Genomic DNA, 16,846 nt, shown 5'->3' with positions numbered 1-16,846 from the left:
CCCTCCTGTATTCTGCTTAGAACTGCTAGTTAATTTTTCAAAAATAGGTCTTAGAAGTTCCTTCAGTGCAAGGACTCTCAGGGTAGGCACTGGGTAGGTGATCAGTAACTGTCTGTGGTTGATTACATAGCCCTTCGTATCATTTCAGTAAAACTTTAAGTTAGGGATCCATCCTTCAGATGTCTGACGTCATGGAATATTTAGTAAGAAAGCTTAATCTCCACCATAATGCTCTTCTAATAATTTGGGACGAGATGGGTCTCCAGCATTCGACAGTATACTTTGACTGCTTTCGGCAGAGGCCTACCTGGGTCTATGAATCAGCCCTGGCTTGATGTCCATGTGGTGCTATATTCTCTGAACAGTAACCCAGTAAATCAGATTCAAATCTTGCCCACAATGTATTTCCCAGCATCATACAAAACAAAAAAGTTTGGCTAGAATTTTCTCAATGATTCTGTATCCAGTTGGTGTGAGTGAAGACCCCCAAATGCTATTAAACTCCTTGTGATGTGAACCAGATGGAAAATAAAACAAAAGAATTCACAACTCATGTTAGACTGAATTGAATGTCTTTAATTTCACACAATGAATAACATATGAATAGGATTAACTTTTTTTTTTTTTTTTTTTTTAATAGTTAAGTGCTCTATACTGTGCTAACCTGATCTGGTAGCGAAAAAGACTGAGCTTTCTTTTAGAAAAAAATGTTTAAAACCCAACATCTAAGACCATGGAGGAGCATGACAGTAAAGCATGCCAGATGTATCTACGCCTCAAATAACAGCAAGTCCATGTTCATTTTAAATGTACAAAAATGCTTTATGAATAAAAACTGTTACAAAAAGAACATTTCAAACAATGTACAGTTTTTCTTGCCTCTATATTCAATAAAATACAAATACATTTTTTGTTCTAAAATATGTTTACATACAATCAAAGTAGAACATGCAAATTACACTTTAAAAAAGGCTTTTAAAAACCACTTATGAATACAAACTAAAAATTAGCCAGCACGACTTGTAAGACAATCTTGTGCCCCATTTTTTCTTTTGAAATATATATGTACATATTTAACACATCATGTGCATTTATTATTATTTAAGAAATAGATTTTTAAAAAAGGAAAAAAAAAAAAAAGAGACACCAACCTAGGGTGGAACTGCCCTTCCATGTTGACCGATTGGCAGCTATTTTTAATTTTCCCCCCTTTAGTGTTTATTAAACCTGGGCAAGTGGGCAATAGAAATCCAGGAAGTTTCTTCCTTGGTTGATATGTGCTTCTAAAACTGTTCCCCAAATGACTGAGTCCAACAGGGAAGGAAGACTCATCAGTGGGGCAAACTCTCCAAGAAACAAGAGGCAGAGGGAGCCTTGTATTGTGGAAAGAAACTTTAAGAAACACCAAGAAAATGCTACGGTATATTACAGTTAAGAGTTTCTAGGCACTGTGATGACATTATCAGTAGGCTGTGGCATTTGGACCATTGTGATGCTATAGGATAGTGTTGAGAAAAATGTCTATATTTATCTACTCTTACATAACAAGAAGGACTGAAAATCCTGCAACGTAACACTTAAATGGCTTTTGAGGCATTTCGGCTTCTGCCACCCCCCTCTCCATGCTACAGCTGGCATTTAAAGGCTTTGGAAATATATGTATAGACTTTAGACAGTTCCCAGGTAAATCTTCCTAGTGATAGGGAAAAAAATATTCTCCAAAAGCTCTTTATCTAAATATTGTTGGGTAATAAGCTAGGAGTGGGATTTTCTATTTAAGTCCTAAAACCAAATCCTTTATGATCTGCATGATCTGCATGTAGTACATCACCTTATACTATAATTCTGTCAACACTTGCTTATCATATTTATAGGCCCAGCAATGTGCACAAATTCTGACTACCATTGGACACGGCTTCTTACTCAGAACAGCAGCCAAGTTAACATGCTAATATTCTGCCAGCCCTCAGTCACCTTCTTTGGGCTATCAGTGGCTGCTGAGTCCTGGTCCTACCAAGACACAAACCATCCCTAGACATGCTCCTTTCCTACATTTCTTCCTTGGGTTGTGGCCAGAGCTGGGCTACTTGAGGAAGTTAAACTTCTGTTCCTCTCATTTGAGTTGAGGGGTTGAAAAGCAAGTGGCCCCCAGCCACTTAGTAAGGTAGATTAAAGATCCATCATCACCTTTAAGAAGGCTTTTATATCTAGATTTCATCCTTTTCTCAGCTCTAATCAAACTTCTCATAAGTGGGTCAACAGCTGTTTGCTGAAGACGAGTATTCCAAAAAAAAAAAAGAAAAAAGAATAAGAATTGAAAATTGAGGTCTTGCTCTTATTATAAAATATTTTATAGAGCTATATATGGAGTCTTGTGCATCCCAAATGATCTCCTCTCAAAACAAAAAGGCAGTCCAAGAAGACAGCATTGGGTGGCTAAAGACCTCCACAATCTGGGTCAAGACATTTGGGTTCTCTCGCTGGCTCTGCAACCAAATAAATGTGAAACCAGATTGGGCTAATGTTGAGCCTGGACAGGAGAGGAGAGGCTATAGGAAAGGTGGTAGAGAGCACAGAAATGGTTGTACCAATGAGATGAGTACGTTAATGAAAAGCAAAAGAGAAAAAAAAAAAAAAAAGTAACACGATACTGGTAGAGGAACTGGGTGGTGGAGAGAGGCAGCTGTTTAGGTGAGTGGACTTTATTCTACCTCTGAGCAGCTGTTTAGTATGCCTCAGCTTTGGTCCTCTGCAATTTTCCAATCTCTTCTGAGAGTTGACATGTAGAGTATTTGCATTTAACTGACATGATAACTGTAGATGCAAATTCATATGTAAGTTGCAACTCCACTGTATCTCTCCTGGAATATCTTTCATTGGCATGGAAATTTTCATATGTCCCAAAGTTATTTGGAATTTCTTTCCTACTAGAGGTTGATGCCAATTAAACTTTGGGTCCTCCTTTAAGAAATTTATCAAGTGCCAGCTTGTTCTCCTCTGTTAGATTTAGTCTGTTTACAGACTTGGTTGGGGAGACAGTAGAACATGGGAAGGTGGAAGGGCAAAAGAAAGAGTGAAGGAAATGATTTTCAAGTTCCAGCAGGAAGAGAAACCTCTTATGGCTTAATTGGAGTGAAAATGGTTGCTCTTTCATAGCAATGGTGGGGTGAGAGGGGCTAATTTAAACCTTCCCCTCGGGTGACTTTGGAACCACTCAGACATGGCTTGGGAATGACAAATTGAAAATGACTGGTTTGATTTTGCTGTTCAACTTGTGTGAAATGCCAAAGGTCAACCCAGGTCACAAACTGAGTATCTAGGATATAAGCTTTAATGTACAAGGGAATGCAGTTCTTTAAATTTACATATTGCTAGGATTAAATACGACCTAGTGGGTAGCATGTGATGTGAAATCCGTGGTGACAGTGCAGAACAGGATGACTCTGTGCGTAATTTCAACCAACTGTTGCTGCCATGACGGAGCAGTGATGTTTGCAAGCATATTAACTTGGGATTTTAAAATTTACTCCTGTATATACCCCATCACTTACTCTCTTATGTTCCTAACAAAAATCCATCTGTCTCTAATGAAATAATATTGTATTCTGAGTGATAATACAAGCTTGTCCAAACTTTCTGTAAAGAAACTTAATTTGGAGGTAAACAAGATCTTTTAATTCACATTAGAAAATTTAATTCTCTCTTGGTGTCTCTCTTTCTATAATCTATCATGCCAGGTGTTTGATGTCTTGGGGAAGATAAGGGGAGGAGTGAGGGAAGAAATTGAAAATACTTATTCGAAATTTCCACATCTGACTTTTAAAAAACATCTACTGCAATGGAATAACTTCATATTCATTCTGAGTCTTCTTAACATGTTTTACTTGGGCTGTGGAAATGGATAATAGAGATGGAATATCAGTCCACGCTAAACCAATGGCTAGAGTACAACTCGGATGAGAAATGTACAGTTGAAATCGACCATTTAAAAGACGATTTGTCACACACAGTTTGCATCCATGCAGACTGATAGATTTATAATTACATTATGTACAAAAATGTTTTAGTTTATTAAGGCAACCACAATTTGGATCCTTTGTCCAAGGCGGCTTGATACAATTCGAGTGGTGATCCCCTTTGAGCATTTTCTTTCTTTCTTTCTTTCTTTTTTTTTTTTTTTTTAAGATAAGAACACTTACTCTCATTTGCTTTTAAGAAATAATTATCAAGAGATAATGGGCTTTTATTTTCTTTTTGTTTTCCTTTTTTCAACAACCTAGGATAATTATTTGTATGAAAAAGATCACATACATAGGCATTGCTAGACACTTGTCTTTCTGGTGGGTCTGGGGTTTCAGTTTTTGGCAATTTTTCAGTTATTCCATTAGCTGTGGGATGTTAAAATCACTTTATTCTGCTTGTTCTCTGCTGATATATTTTAAGTATAAAAATAACCTGGTTGACACTTCCGTCAACATATCCTTGGCTGCTCTGAGTCACTTACTAAAAAGCTCTATCGATACTGAGTATTTTTTTCACAATGATTGGGATTCAAAGCCAAGTTCCTCGGAACAGAATGCCTAGGGTGAACTTTACAACACAGGTAAGGTTTACACTACGTAGATGGGTATCAAGAAAAAGAAGGCAGCAAGTAAGTTAATATAAAGGTACATGGAAGTACAATGGGCAAAGGAAAAGTAGAAACAAATGATGCTAAAAATCAGTGTATGTGTGATAGAGGAAGCATACAGAATTAGATGAATGCAGGTCTAAGGTCGCCTATCACTAGAATTCCACCTTCTGATCCCATTATTTCATCTGAGAAACTATTGTTAACGGAACGATCCGGGTCACCTGACGATAATGTTGGTGTCCCAAAGCCTAGCAGAGCTTGAAAACCAGAAGAAATAAAAACCAATTAAATAGAAGTGGGTTACAACAAAGCCAGTTGAGAAATTTGCGGCTCTTTTCTCCTTGGAATGTTTCCTAATTGGGAGTGTTTCCCTTTCGATTTTCCTGGCCAAGCAAACAAAATGGGAATCAAGGGCGCACCTCGGATGAGGGAGGTCAGGTGGCCATCAGACCAGCTTTCTCCTCCTGGAGGGGTCTTCTCTCGCCTGCAAAGGATCTAGCCATGCCGAGGCGCCCCTTGGTCGGGCACTGCCGTGGCACACAGACAGGCTGCTTTTGAAGGCGTCCTCCTGCTTTGCTTTCCCAAGAGCTCCTGACGGCTCAGCCCCGTCATCTGGCCCGATTCTGCCTGCCCAGCTTCTGGAGATGGGCATCGGTGTCCCTGAAGGGGGGATTCCGCCCCCACCCGGCTCGCTGCACTTCCAATGTGTCAGTCCCCCCAGCCCCAGGTGCAGACGTCCAGACCCACCCTAGGGAAGGGCATCGCTCTCACTCCCTCGGGATTTCCTCTGCCTTTTGGCCTTGACCTCGTCTTCCTGGGGGAGGGGCTGCTGCGGGGGCGGCTGCTGCGGGGGCTGAGCGGGAGGCTGAGGTTTGTGTTTCCTCTTTCCGCCTCGGGGGGTCGTCTTGGGCAGCGGCGGGGGCGGGGGCGGCGGCGGGGGCGGCGGGGGCGGGAGGGGCGGCGGCGGCGGCGGGGGCAGGGGCGGCGCCTCCCGGGCCATGTGGATGACCGCCTCGATGGTGGCCATGATGGTGTCTTGGCTGGCGGCTGGCTCCAGCACGAGCGGGCTCAGGCTGGGCTTCTGCCCCCTTTTGCTGGGCAGGTCGATGCATTTTTCCAGCACCGGCATTTGATCTCTGGAGTCCTCATCGAACTGGGTGGGCTGCTTCCGGGGACGCCCTCTCCTCTTCTTGACGAAGTTGTTGCCTGTCTTTGATTGTCTCTGCAGCCGCTTGGCCTTGAGGATCTTGTTCACGTGGTCCAGATTCTTCTTGGTGGACAGAATCTTGGTGTAGTTGCACATCTTCCGCACTTCGCACTGGATGGCTTCGATCTCCCGCCGCTTGAATCGCTTCTTCAAGGCGGAGCTGGCTGCAAGAGGGGAGGAGAGAAGAAATTGAGCTCGGGATGCAAGCTGCCTGAAACCTAGCCTTTCGCTGACGACTGGTGTGATATTTGGCTAGAAAGGTTATGGAGAATTACTCAGTCGTTGATATTTATTCTTCCTTTTTTGTTATTCATTGAAATTAAAAAATAATAAAAATAAACACTGGTCGAGTATCTGAATATCTGCTATGTGTACAAAGCATCTCTATTTACATTATTTCAGTCCTCACAGTGACCTGAAATACCAGTACTGTCGTTCCCATTTTAAAGGTGTGGAAATGGAGGCTCACACTGTTGAGCCGTGAGAGTCAATGGCAGAATCACAGTATGAATTTTAACCATTATTTTTCTTATTACAGGTTTAATTTTTTACTCAGCCCTTTGACATTTGATCCAATTCAATGTAGCATTAGGTTCAACTTTCTCCTTCTGAGGATGTTGAACAAATAAAAAGCATGCAGCCCTCCACATCAAGCAATGCAGATTATCCAGATGTGCTATCAGCCTGGTAGAAAAGATGTCTTGGCCTGATCAAGAATATGTGACTGAACGATTTTATTCCTAACCCTCCTCCACTGACAGAGGGAGGATTATTTCCTAGGACACTCTAGCTGGGATGGGTCTGTCTCTCTCCATTTTTTCCCCCCAATGTTCTGGACCTGTCAAGTTGCCTGTTGATGCCCAATTAACAAAGTCCTTCTTAACCAGTTCCTCCTCTGGGAACCTCAAGGGAAATATCAGCCAGGTGTTTCTGAATCACTTACACCTTCCCCACTGGTTGTGGTTTGCAAAGAGTTCTTTTCATGTCCTGGTAGCCAGATGCTCCTGTATTTTATGAGCCAAACTCTTTGTCTCAGGAAGTCGTGTACTGTCGCCACTAAATGGCCTTCAGAATTGCTTCGTTCTGAAGTTCAGATACCACAAGTGTGAATGGCTTCAAGACATAGCTGACCTTTCCTCCTTTAGCTCATTCTTTCTCCTGTGTTGCTCACAAGTCGGCACGCGTCTACATACCGGTGTGTGCACACAGCCCACTGCCCCACCTTCACGCTGGCCATGGCCTCCGGGCACTTATCAACCTAAAAAGTGTGCTCTCACTGAGTTCTTTGCTGCTGTCATTTACCCTAAATATTCAACCCCAAAGAAGCCTACGTAGAAGACTTAGGCTTCTATGTAGGCCTAGAAGGGAATATTTTTCATGTTAGTGTCTTGGTTTATTGTCCCCTCCATTATATTTTTCACCTACAAGTAGAAAAGTAGAAGAAATATCTTAGGGAAGAGGAAGAAAAAAATGCTTAAAACCTGAACAACACTCTCACTTATTCTTGGGGACCCCCCCTCATTCTTTTTCCTGCTTTGCCACATTTCTCCCCCATGCTGTGCTCATCACAGATTCCAGGAGGGTTTTATTTGAAGTTATTTATGCCACTAGCTTCAGGGAGTGGGAAGCGCTGAGTCCCACAGGCCAGGTCAAAATGCCACTGCTTTTGGCCAAAGGTCAGTAAGACTGACTGAGCAATGAATAACTATGGAATGATCTATACAATAAGTTATAAAGATCTAGATAGAACAAAACCAGAGTGAGCTTCTGATTATAAAAATAAAATTTTTGTAGTTAGTCTTGTAAAAGGAAAAGGTTGCTTGATGGTAAATTCTCTGATGCAGGCACCAATTCTTTTCCTTCTTTATGTCCCTCACAGGGCCTGGCAACGTGCCTTATATACGGAAGGGGTTTAAAAATTGTTTCTGGACTGACAAATCAGACTAACCATTGCTGCCTTATAGTCATATTCTCTAAAATAGTTCCAGTTTGGACTTTTAATGCAACCATTGCAAACATAATGACAATAAGAAGTAGCAGGCCTTGATGTCGGAGATACATAATTTACCTTGTCCATATTTCCGGAGTAAATGAAAACTAGTCAGAAACACTCCACAAAACTTCTGGCATTATTCCAAATACAGGTTTCATTTGCAGTCTACCCTCTCTTTAGTTTACATCATCCGTAGAGGAAGAAAATGCTATGTGGTATATAATACAGCATGCGAGTATAAAGTAAATCAATTAGTTGAGAACTTTTGATCAAGTAAAGCTTGATTGAAATACTCCATGAGCTGGAGGTCTTTGGGGGCAAATATAACCAAAGGATTGTCCTTTGCTTTTTTTTTTTTTTTCTAATGAAATGCCAAACAAACAAGCAAAAAACCTAAACCAAAAACCAAACAAAATCTAGCAGATAAGCCTATATTCAAAAACTTGTTATATGTTGCCTAATTTTTTAAGTCCTTCTATTAAAAAATGATTATGAAATAAAAATGAATTCTGATAGTGTAAATTTACCAAACAGTACTAAAAATAAAAATAACATAACCAACTCCACACCTACCATTCATATTTAATGATGTTAAATTTTTGTCTTATTTGCTTTATGTTTTTAAAGAAAAAAAAGGTAGATTGAGCTAAGGCACTGCTCTCTTCTCCCTTCCCTTCCCTTTACATGCTTGTATTTATACTTTTATTGCATATGTGCACCCATACTAGTAAAAATTAAAAGTCGTAAATTACTAATGTTGGTAATAATGTAAGGAACTAGGAACATTTGTACATTGTTGGCGGGAGCGTAAATTGGTATAATCACTTTGGAGAGCAACTGGGCAATAACTGTTAGAGTTGAAGATGTACGTGTTCGATGCCCCAGCAATTCCACGTCAAGATCAGCTTCTCTACACATTTGTAACAGGAGGCAAAAGACATCTAAGGACATTTCTTGAAACTCAATGCATGTTACTGAAAACAATCTAAATGTTAATTAAAGGATAATGAACAACTATGACACATTCAAGCAGTGGAATATTATATATCTGTTAAAGTTAACAAGCTACATATAAATATATCACTGTAGTTAAATCTAAAAATGTTGAGTAAAAAAACAGATAGCAAAAGTATTTGTAAGTATACTATTTATGTAAATTTTAAAACACACAGATTCCTTGCATTTTAATTTCATCTTCAATGTCCAGTTGTGGAGGTTTACGGTGATTGTTGTGGGGGAGGTCAATGGTGAGCCAAATTCTTGATGAGATTTCAACATCGACTTCCTTCCAAAACTCCCTCACAGAACCTATTAAGTCTCTAGAGTAGGGCTGTCCAACAGAATTTTCTGCAGTGGTGGAAATGTTCTATATCTGCGCTGTCTCATACTTGAAATGTGGCTAGTGTGACTGAGAAACTGAATTTTTCATTTAATTTAATTTTAATTTTAATAGCCACACGTGGCTTGTGGCTACCATATTGAGCAGCACTGCTCTAGACCTACCAACTCAAAATACAGAGGACAGAGGACACACAGAGGTTCATTCAGTAAGATGCAGACTGTGGGAAACTCTAGGCAAATGACCTGGTGTCTTCAACAAATAAATTGCAGGGTGGGGAGAGGGAGAAAGTATAAGTTAAACGAGACTGAAGAGATAAAATGGCCATATTTGGTTGCCAATTTAAACAGGTTGTTAGAAGAGATCATGAAATAAATGGGATTTGAACACTGGACATTTCATTATAACATATAATTATTGATAATTTTCTTAGGTATGATAATTGTATTTTTTTCAGTACCTATCTTTTAGAAATACATACTAAAATATTTATAGATGAAGTCATATGATATCTGGAACTGGATTCAAAATACTGAGGAAAACAGGAGGTAGGTGGAGGTATTGGTGGAACAAAATTGACAGTGAATTGATATTGTTGAAGCTGAATGATGGGCACATGAGGTTTATTAATGCTGTTCTGCCTATTTTGGTATATGTTTGGAATTTTCCATAATGCAAGTTTAAAGAGTCATGAATAAGTTGCAATAAAATGTCTTTCTTAGAATCTTAGGACTGGAGAAGGCTTTAGTTTTCACCTTCTTGAGGCTCTATTTCACCTAAATTATTTTGGAAGGATAACAGATATCCTCAGTGAAGGGCATGCGTCCATAGTCTCCCTAGAAAGCTCACACTGGTAGCTGCTTTCCTGGCATAATGGGATGGGAGAATGAATGAGTTCTCCGTGTTTTATGCTGTGACCAACTGCATAGACATACATCCCAAGCCAACCTCCATTGATGGCATCAAGGTGTTAAGACTTAATATCCGTCTTTCTTTTTTATGTTACAATCTTTAGGATTTTTCACATTGACTGAATATCTGAATTTTATTTTGTCCTTATGGTTATTATCCAAATTTTCAATTCAGATTCATTATCCCTGTGTGTGAAAAGTAGCAGGGTGCAGTGTAGTAGAAATGACTTTGCACAGGGGGAGCTAGAAATCAAATTGAACTAGGATGAACCCCTTAGCCTCTCTGAGTCTCTCTTTCTTCATCTGTTACATTGGACAGTTGGACTGGATGCTCTCAAAGTTCCCTTCTAGATTTAAAGATTGCTATAATTCTTTCCTATGCCCATTATCAATTGCCTTCCCCAAATGTGGGGTGGCTTTTTAAAACATTAACTTCCATCTAATAATTTTGAAGTCTTAATGTGGGGGGAGGAGGACTTTGGACTTGGCAATGTTTGATATTAACTAATATTTCTTCTTATTGCTTATGATTTCACTGTCCCTCTAAATGTTTACAGATTTTTCTCTCTTCAAATTGTTTCATTATTGGACAGTAATTTCTGTGTTCTGGCTACAGGATTGATTCCATATTTACTCTCCTTCATATGACTGTCCTACATCTTGCCTGTTCTTTGTTAGTTTTAAAGAATAATTATGAGTGGCCCAGGCAAAATGCTAATTCATTTCTTCTTAACTGTGCAATACAAATTGTCTTCTAGACCCTGTCAATATTTAAAATTTCCAAGCAAATGGTTGAGCTGGTTTTGGTCCAGATGCAGATTTTTTATCTTTTCACTCCTAGTGTCACAGGATTGGCTCATCAGCATTATGTTGATTTTGCCACATCTTTTATGATAATTAATGAATGGGCTTAGCAGTGTTTTTGTACACAGACTTAATAGATGCAGTATAGGCACCATGAGCCAAGACAAGGGCTAACAAGGCTTAGTTATATAGAAGGCTTAGTTTCCCCCAAAATAGGTGCTAATGTTTGTAGACTACGTTTTATCCATGTACAAGACACACCTTAGTTTTTACAAGAAAGCTTTGGGGGAGTCTGGGAGGCAAATTTACTTCTAGACTCTGGAGTTTTTCTTGCTGTTTGAATGTCCCTAAGAGGAGGTGGGAAGATGCTGGGGAAGACTGAACTGCCTGGAGTTACGCTGACTTCCAGGGTAGATAGGGCTGGAACACCATTTGTCTCAATCAAGGCAGAAAGCTGCAGTGTGAACCACTTTGTGCACTGATTCATGTTAGAAGATTCTTTGAAGGCAAAAGCCACCTTTTTTCTCTGTACTTCCAGAGTTCCCAGCACAAGCCCATTTACACAGCAGTACATGGTCTGGTACATACTACTTGGTCAGCAAATACAAGCTCAAAGGAAGTCAATTGTTTCATGTTCTCCAATCTCTATTGTGCATTTCTTTTTTTGTGTGCTTTGCACTTGGACGTGTCTTGATAATGGTCTCTTATTTTCCTAATGCTGCTTTTTATTTTTTAATGGAAAGTATGTGGCAACCTGCCTTGGCATGCAAACTTTCTTCTTCCATCCTTAGAATTTAAATGAACCTTCTATAGTTCTGGCCTTAAAAGCTCTTTTGAAAAGATGGCAAGTTGCCTCTGTTGGTGAGACCCCTGCAAGGTAGTGGGCATCTGAGTCACTGCTGGTTATCAGACAAGTGCTGGAATACTGCTATCCAAGTTTAAAGCAGTATTTTAGAATTAATTGTTAGCGGATGTGGGGAATTTGTCATGATATGAATATGTTTCCATTCTGTTCTTGAAGTCATCTTAATATAATTTGGGGTTTCTTTGAAAATGTGACTAGCTTGTCTGAAGCACAGAAACTGCTTACTATTCAAACAACAGCTTCTTTTTAGGGTCTTATTATGAAAGAGCACCCTAAGGCAGTGGCTTGGAGAACCCTTGTCTTTGTTCTGTTCCTATTTTACATTGGGGTCAGAGTAGAAGGTGAGATGGGTAGTTTGACTGATGGAGAAGTGGTGCAGTGGGGTCCATAGGTGTGAGCGTGTTTATGTGGTTGAGCTCTGAAGTGGGAAAGGCCACCAAAAAGCAAATGCTCCAAGGTGTCTTCTCTAGATCTTCTCTGAGGCATTACTGGTGAGAGGGATTTAGAAATTTGCCCAGAGCTCTCTGGCCTTTGCAACCTTGCCCCTGTTCACCTCCTCTCTGCTTATCCAAATTATATCAGCAGGCTCCGTAGTGGGGTGTGCATTCCCCCAGGAGGAAGCAAGACTATTTCCAGGGTTGCAGGAAGAACTCATTAAGAATTTATATTTACATTATTTATATTTTATCAAAAAGATAATAACTAAATTAAGCATTCTAATGCTTAATATATGAAACAACGGTGATGACTTCACTTGGACTGTGTGTCAGATGATGGGACGCTGTCACACTTGGGCATGAGGTTCCTAGGAGAAGATGGAGAGGCCACATGCAGTCAAGGGTATGATGTGGCATTGCATCAGCTTGGTGCTTTTAGGGTGTTGTCAACATCCTAAATTCTAAATGCTACAGCAGGTCAGCCCACATGGTTAATTTTAGAAAAACAAGACCTTAAAATAGGAAAAAAAATTCAAAATACTTCGTAATGAGATGAAGATTATCCATGAAATATTTTATATACCACACAGAGTTCTGTTGGTTCTCACAGTAAACTGTATAAAAGAGTTGCCATTTTCAAAGATAAATTTGGCAATTTTCTGGTAGAAAAAGACAAAGGTTCTAAGTGTTCTCATCTTTTCTGTGCTGTCAGTAATGTTATGTAGCAGTAGTTGAAAAACAAACAAAACATTTAAAGTCCCTGTAGGATAAGGTGAGGCAGAAAGGAACTGCTCTTAGAAAGAAACCTCTCCTATGTAAAGAGCATTTTGGAAACTGATTGGAAATATTTCCATTGTATGGCAATTTTGTTGTGGAAAATGATATATTATAACACAAAATCTCTTAAATCTGCAAATTTAAATATCTTGTAAACAGAGCTAACTTTCAAATGAAGGGTTTCAGAAATTTGGATTCAAAAAATGCAACGCCTTCTGATTTACAAAACCATCTAATTGTTAATAAGGATGATGCTTAGGCAAGTTTCAACAAAAAACTTGCTTAGCTGGTGGATGGGATTTAAAAAAAATAGTATTGTGGTTTAAGCAGCCAATGACATATTTTCTTTTGGATGTATATGTGTGTTAAATATCCTTTTAATTTACAACATCTAGTAAAAACAAGTACTGAAACAAACTGAATTCAGAATCAAACCTTCAAACTACTTTATCACAAGTGCTTAGAAAAAAACCCATGACTTTCCATAACCATATGCAAACTTAGTCACTTGGCTCTCCTTAAAACATTATGGAAAATATTAAAATTAGTATGAAATTTTGATGGCAGCTAAAATATTTTCTCATTAATAATAATAAAGAAAATTTAAAATTATTTTAAGACTATATTTCAGGTTTATCTTACCCTTTTATAGTTTATATGTTATAAAAAGAGTGCACATATTCTAAAAATTCATTTAAATGGGGTGACTATTCAAAATTATGTTACCGATATCACTGCATGATCAAAAATTTTGGAGCCCACCATTTTAAAATTTTCCTCTTTTTAAAAAACTCCTGAAGAGTTTATTCACCCGGTATTTAATACCTGACAACCTTAACTGCTTATGGGGCCATAGCCTGAGAAACACTGAAGCTTCTTGAGGACAGAGAGCATGAGCTGTTCTTCTTCACACCCCTCCAAACAAGGAGGACAGTTTCTTTTGCATATAAATGTTTGGCTAATGTTCTCTGCTGGATTGATTCAGATGTAAGCTCCTACAGACCAAAGCCTGGGTAATCTTTATCTTTATTTTTCCTAGAGCACCTTTAATTGAATTGCATGCAATTCCATGGCAGTCAGAAGAGTGCTCTAACCATGGAAAGCTTCTAAAATGAGATATGACACTGACATCCTTTATTTGGTCAGGCAACTCTGAGGTCCTGGTCTCTAGGTTTTCAGAGTCCCTGACTTCTCCAACCATGGGGAAATAATGCCAGACATTTCATGAGCCCTGGGGTTGACCAAACCACCTGTGGCTTTGGATAGATAAAGTGATAACTTGCTCCAGAGAGAGTCTGAGTCCAGTAAGAACATTGCTAGGTTGCTCAAGGAACCGCTGAGGAAGGTAACCAGGATTTTGGCAGGTCTAAGAAAGCTGGGTGAAGGAAGAGAGCTCAGACAGAGAACTAGCAAAAGAGGAAATTATAGCTTGCTACAAGGGGCACTGTACGTATTCATCAGTAGGGATTGCCCAGGATGGATCAACAGAAGAGTGGAGCTGAATCTGGGAGCTTTACTGGGGATATTTATTAGGGTCAGAGTTGCTTCTTAGGTTTTTGGTGAGAAATGGTAAACTGAGGAATACTAGGGCCATTTAGCCCTACTCTGTTTCAGACAACTTTGGGTTTTGTTTGTTGCAATGTGGATCAAGCACACGGACTAGACAACCTGGGAGGCTGGATAGAAATGTAGTTAATGCCAGAAAGTTTGATGCTTCATCTGCTGAGTCTCACAGCATGCCAGCTGGTCACACAGCGGGGGTGGTCACACCCTCTCAAAGGGCTCTTTATATTTCTTTTTTCTTTCCTCTCAAATGTGCTATAGCTTTATCCTTAACCATAAATACCATCCCTTATATAATACTCCAACTATTGTACGTGCATGTTCTTACCTGACTGTGAGAGACTTTCTTTTAAATTAAAAAAAAAAAATAGGGAAGAACAAAGAATCATATAACAATCATGATCTTAAGAAAATTTCCGCATTTTTTATATTTAGGTTCAGATGAAAGAAATTCTTGTTGGCCATTCTAGAACTTCAAGAATTACATAAAATGGTAGGTATCTGTGCTTGGTTTTCTTCCTGGTCTTAATAATGTCTGCATTTGGTTACTTAATACTCAGGCTTGTTACTGGCAATCTGATAGAAAACATCTTGACCAGGACATTAGAAGAATGAGGTCCTGGTTTTTACTTCACCCTTCAGTTGTATGTTTTTGGACAAATCAGAAGTATTGGGAAGGACCGTTGCTTCTGAATAAGCATGACTTTGTCAAAAGTTGTATACCTCCATGTCTTCTCTGCTCTAGTTAAGACATCCTCAGATTCTTCATTTGTGTTTCCCATGAGTTGAATTCTAGACTATAGTCAATTTTGATCACCTTCCTCTGGAGATTTTATAATCTACCAAAGCTCATCCTAAATTTTGTTTTTTCCGGATATGAAGTGATTAGTACAGAAAAACTGGGTTGATTAATTTCTGTGATCAAGGCACTGCACTTATATTAATGAAGGCTACATTGAAAAGAAACCTGCATTTTTTTCCTTAGCACATCACACTGTTGGTCCATATTAAAAGGTGGCTCGATTAACTCCCTGAAAAGCTTTCATCTAAACTGTCACCAAACCCGGCCACTGGTATGTGGAATTGGTTATTGAGCTTAAATGCAGGCTTTCTATTTAAATGTGCATTGTATATTATTTGATTTTTTTTCCCAATGTTCTATTCTGTTGTGAAAGTTTTGGATATTTATTTTGTTTTCTCAAAAAGAGCCAGATTTTCAGGGATTTTCAAAGGGTTTGAATACCCTCATTGTTAATGACTATACCTTTAGCTCCTTCTGGACTTGATTGAAGTGACTCAAATGCATGCTATTGTTTTTCTCTTTATTTAAGTTTTTTTTTTTAGAAAAAATGTCAATTTACACAACAAAGTATCTCTTTATTCTTCATTAAAACGAAATGCAATTTATACTTATTGCTTTAGACTTTCACATATTTTTTGTGTCTGTCTGGTTAGTGGATGGAGGTCCTACCACATGTGTGCCCTACTGTTATTTCTGTAAGTATCAGAGAGGATGATGCACCTGATGTCAGATACATAAAAAGCCTTGCATTTTTCCATAATCTAGAGGCAACTCTCCTATCCTAGTGATGAAAAAGTCATGACACAAAACAGAACAATACAAGGTGTAGTTTCAGTGCTTCCAAATTTCCACCAGAGTCCAGTTTCTAATTCAATCTTGAAGCTTTTTGGTAATACTTTACATCTAAGTACATCTACTCATTTTTTAAAACTCCATTCCTAAGGGGCCCACCTGTGGCTCACTTGGGAGAGCGTGGTGCTGACAACACCAAGTCAAGGGTTAAGATCCCCTTACCGGTCATCTTTTTATTTATTTTATTTATTTATTTATTTATTTATTTTCCGGTCATCTTTTTAAAAAACAAACAAACCAAACAAACCAAAAAACCCAAAAAACTCCATTCCTAAAAGTCCTCTTTCTAAAAGCCATCATGGACTCTCATTTCAACATTAATTTTCTCCTTCCCTCTAAATTGCTTGCATCTCTCTGATAGCACTTCATTTAGTCTGTCTTGCATTAGGATTATGCGATTAATCTATATTTATCTCTCCTCTTAAATTGTATACACCTAAGGGACAAGAACCATGTCTTAGCCATTCTGATTCATCATGTTCATCGCAGCACTCTTTACAATAGCCAAGAGTTGGAACCAGCCCAAATGTCCATCATCAGATGAGTGGATACAGAAAACGTGGAACATCTACACAATGGAATACTACTCAGCTATAAAAACGAATGAAATACTGCCATTTGCAACAACATGGATGGACCTTGAGAGAATTATATTAAGTGAAA

General features: G+C 38.9%; 1 protein-coding gene across 1 annotated transcript in view; it reads right to left on the bottom strand.

Annotated features, from left to right (window-relative positions):
- Positions 1–961: 961 nt before the first annotated feature.
- Positions 962–16,846, bottom strand: part of SETBP1 (SET binding protein 1) — a 364,306-nt gene continuing 348,421 nt past the window's right edge. Inside the window, exon 6 of the mRNA XM_063077190.1 lies at positions 962–6,004. Coding sequence (XP_062933260.1) covers positions 5,382–6,004 — 623 coding nt within the window. The 3' untranslated portion in view covers positions 962–5,381. The remainder of the gene's footprint in view (positions 6,005–16,846) is intronic.

This window comes from Cynocephalus volans, chromosome 13 (assembly GCF_027409185.1).
Source record: "Cynocephalus volans isolate mCynVol1 chromosome 13, mCynVol1.pri, whole genome shotgun sequence".
NCBI lineage: Eukaryota > Metazoa > Chordata > Mammalia > Dermoptera > Cynocephalidae > Cynocephalus > Cynocephalus volans.
This window is presented reverse-complemented; position numbering and strand designations above follow the sequence as displayed.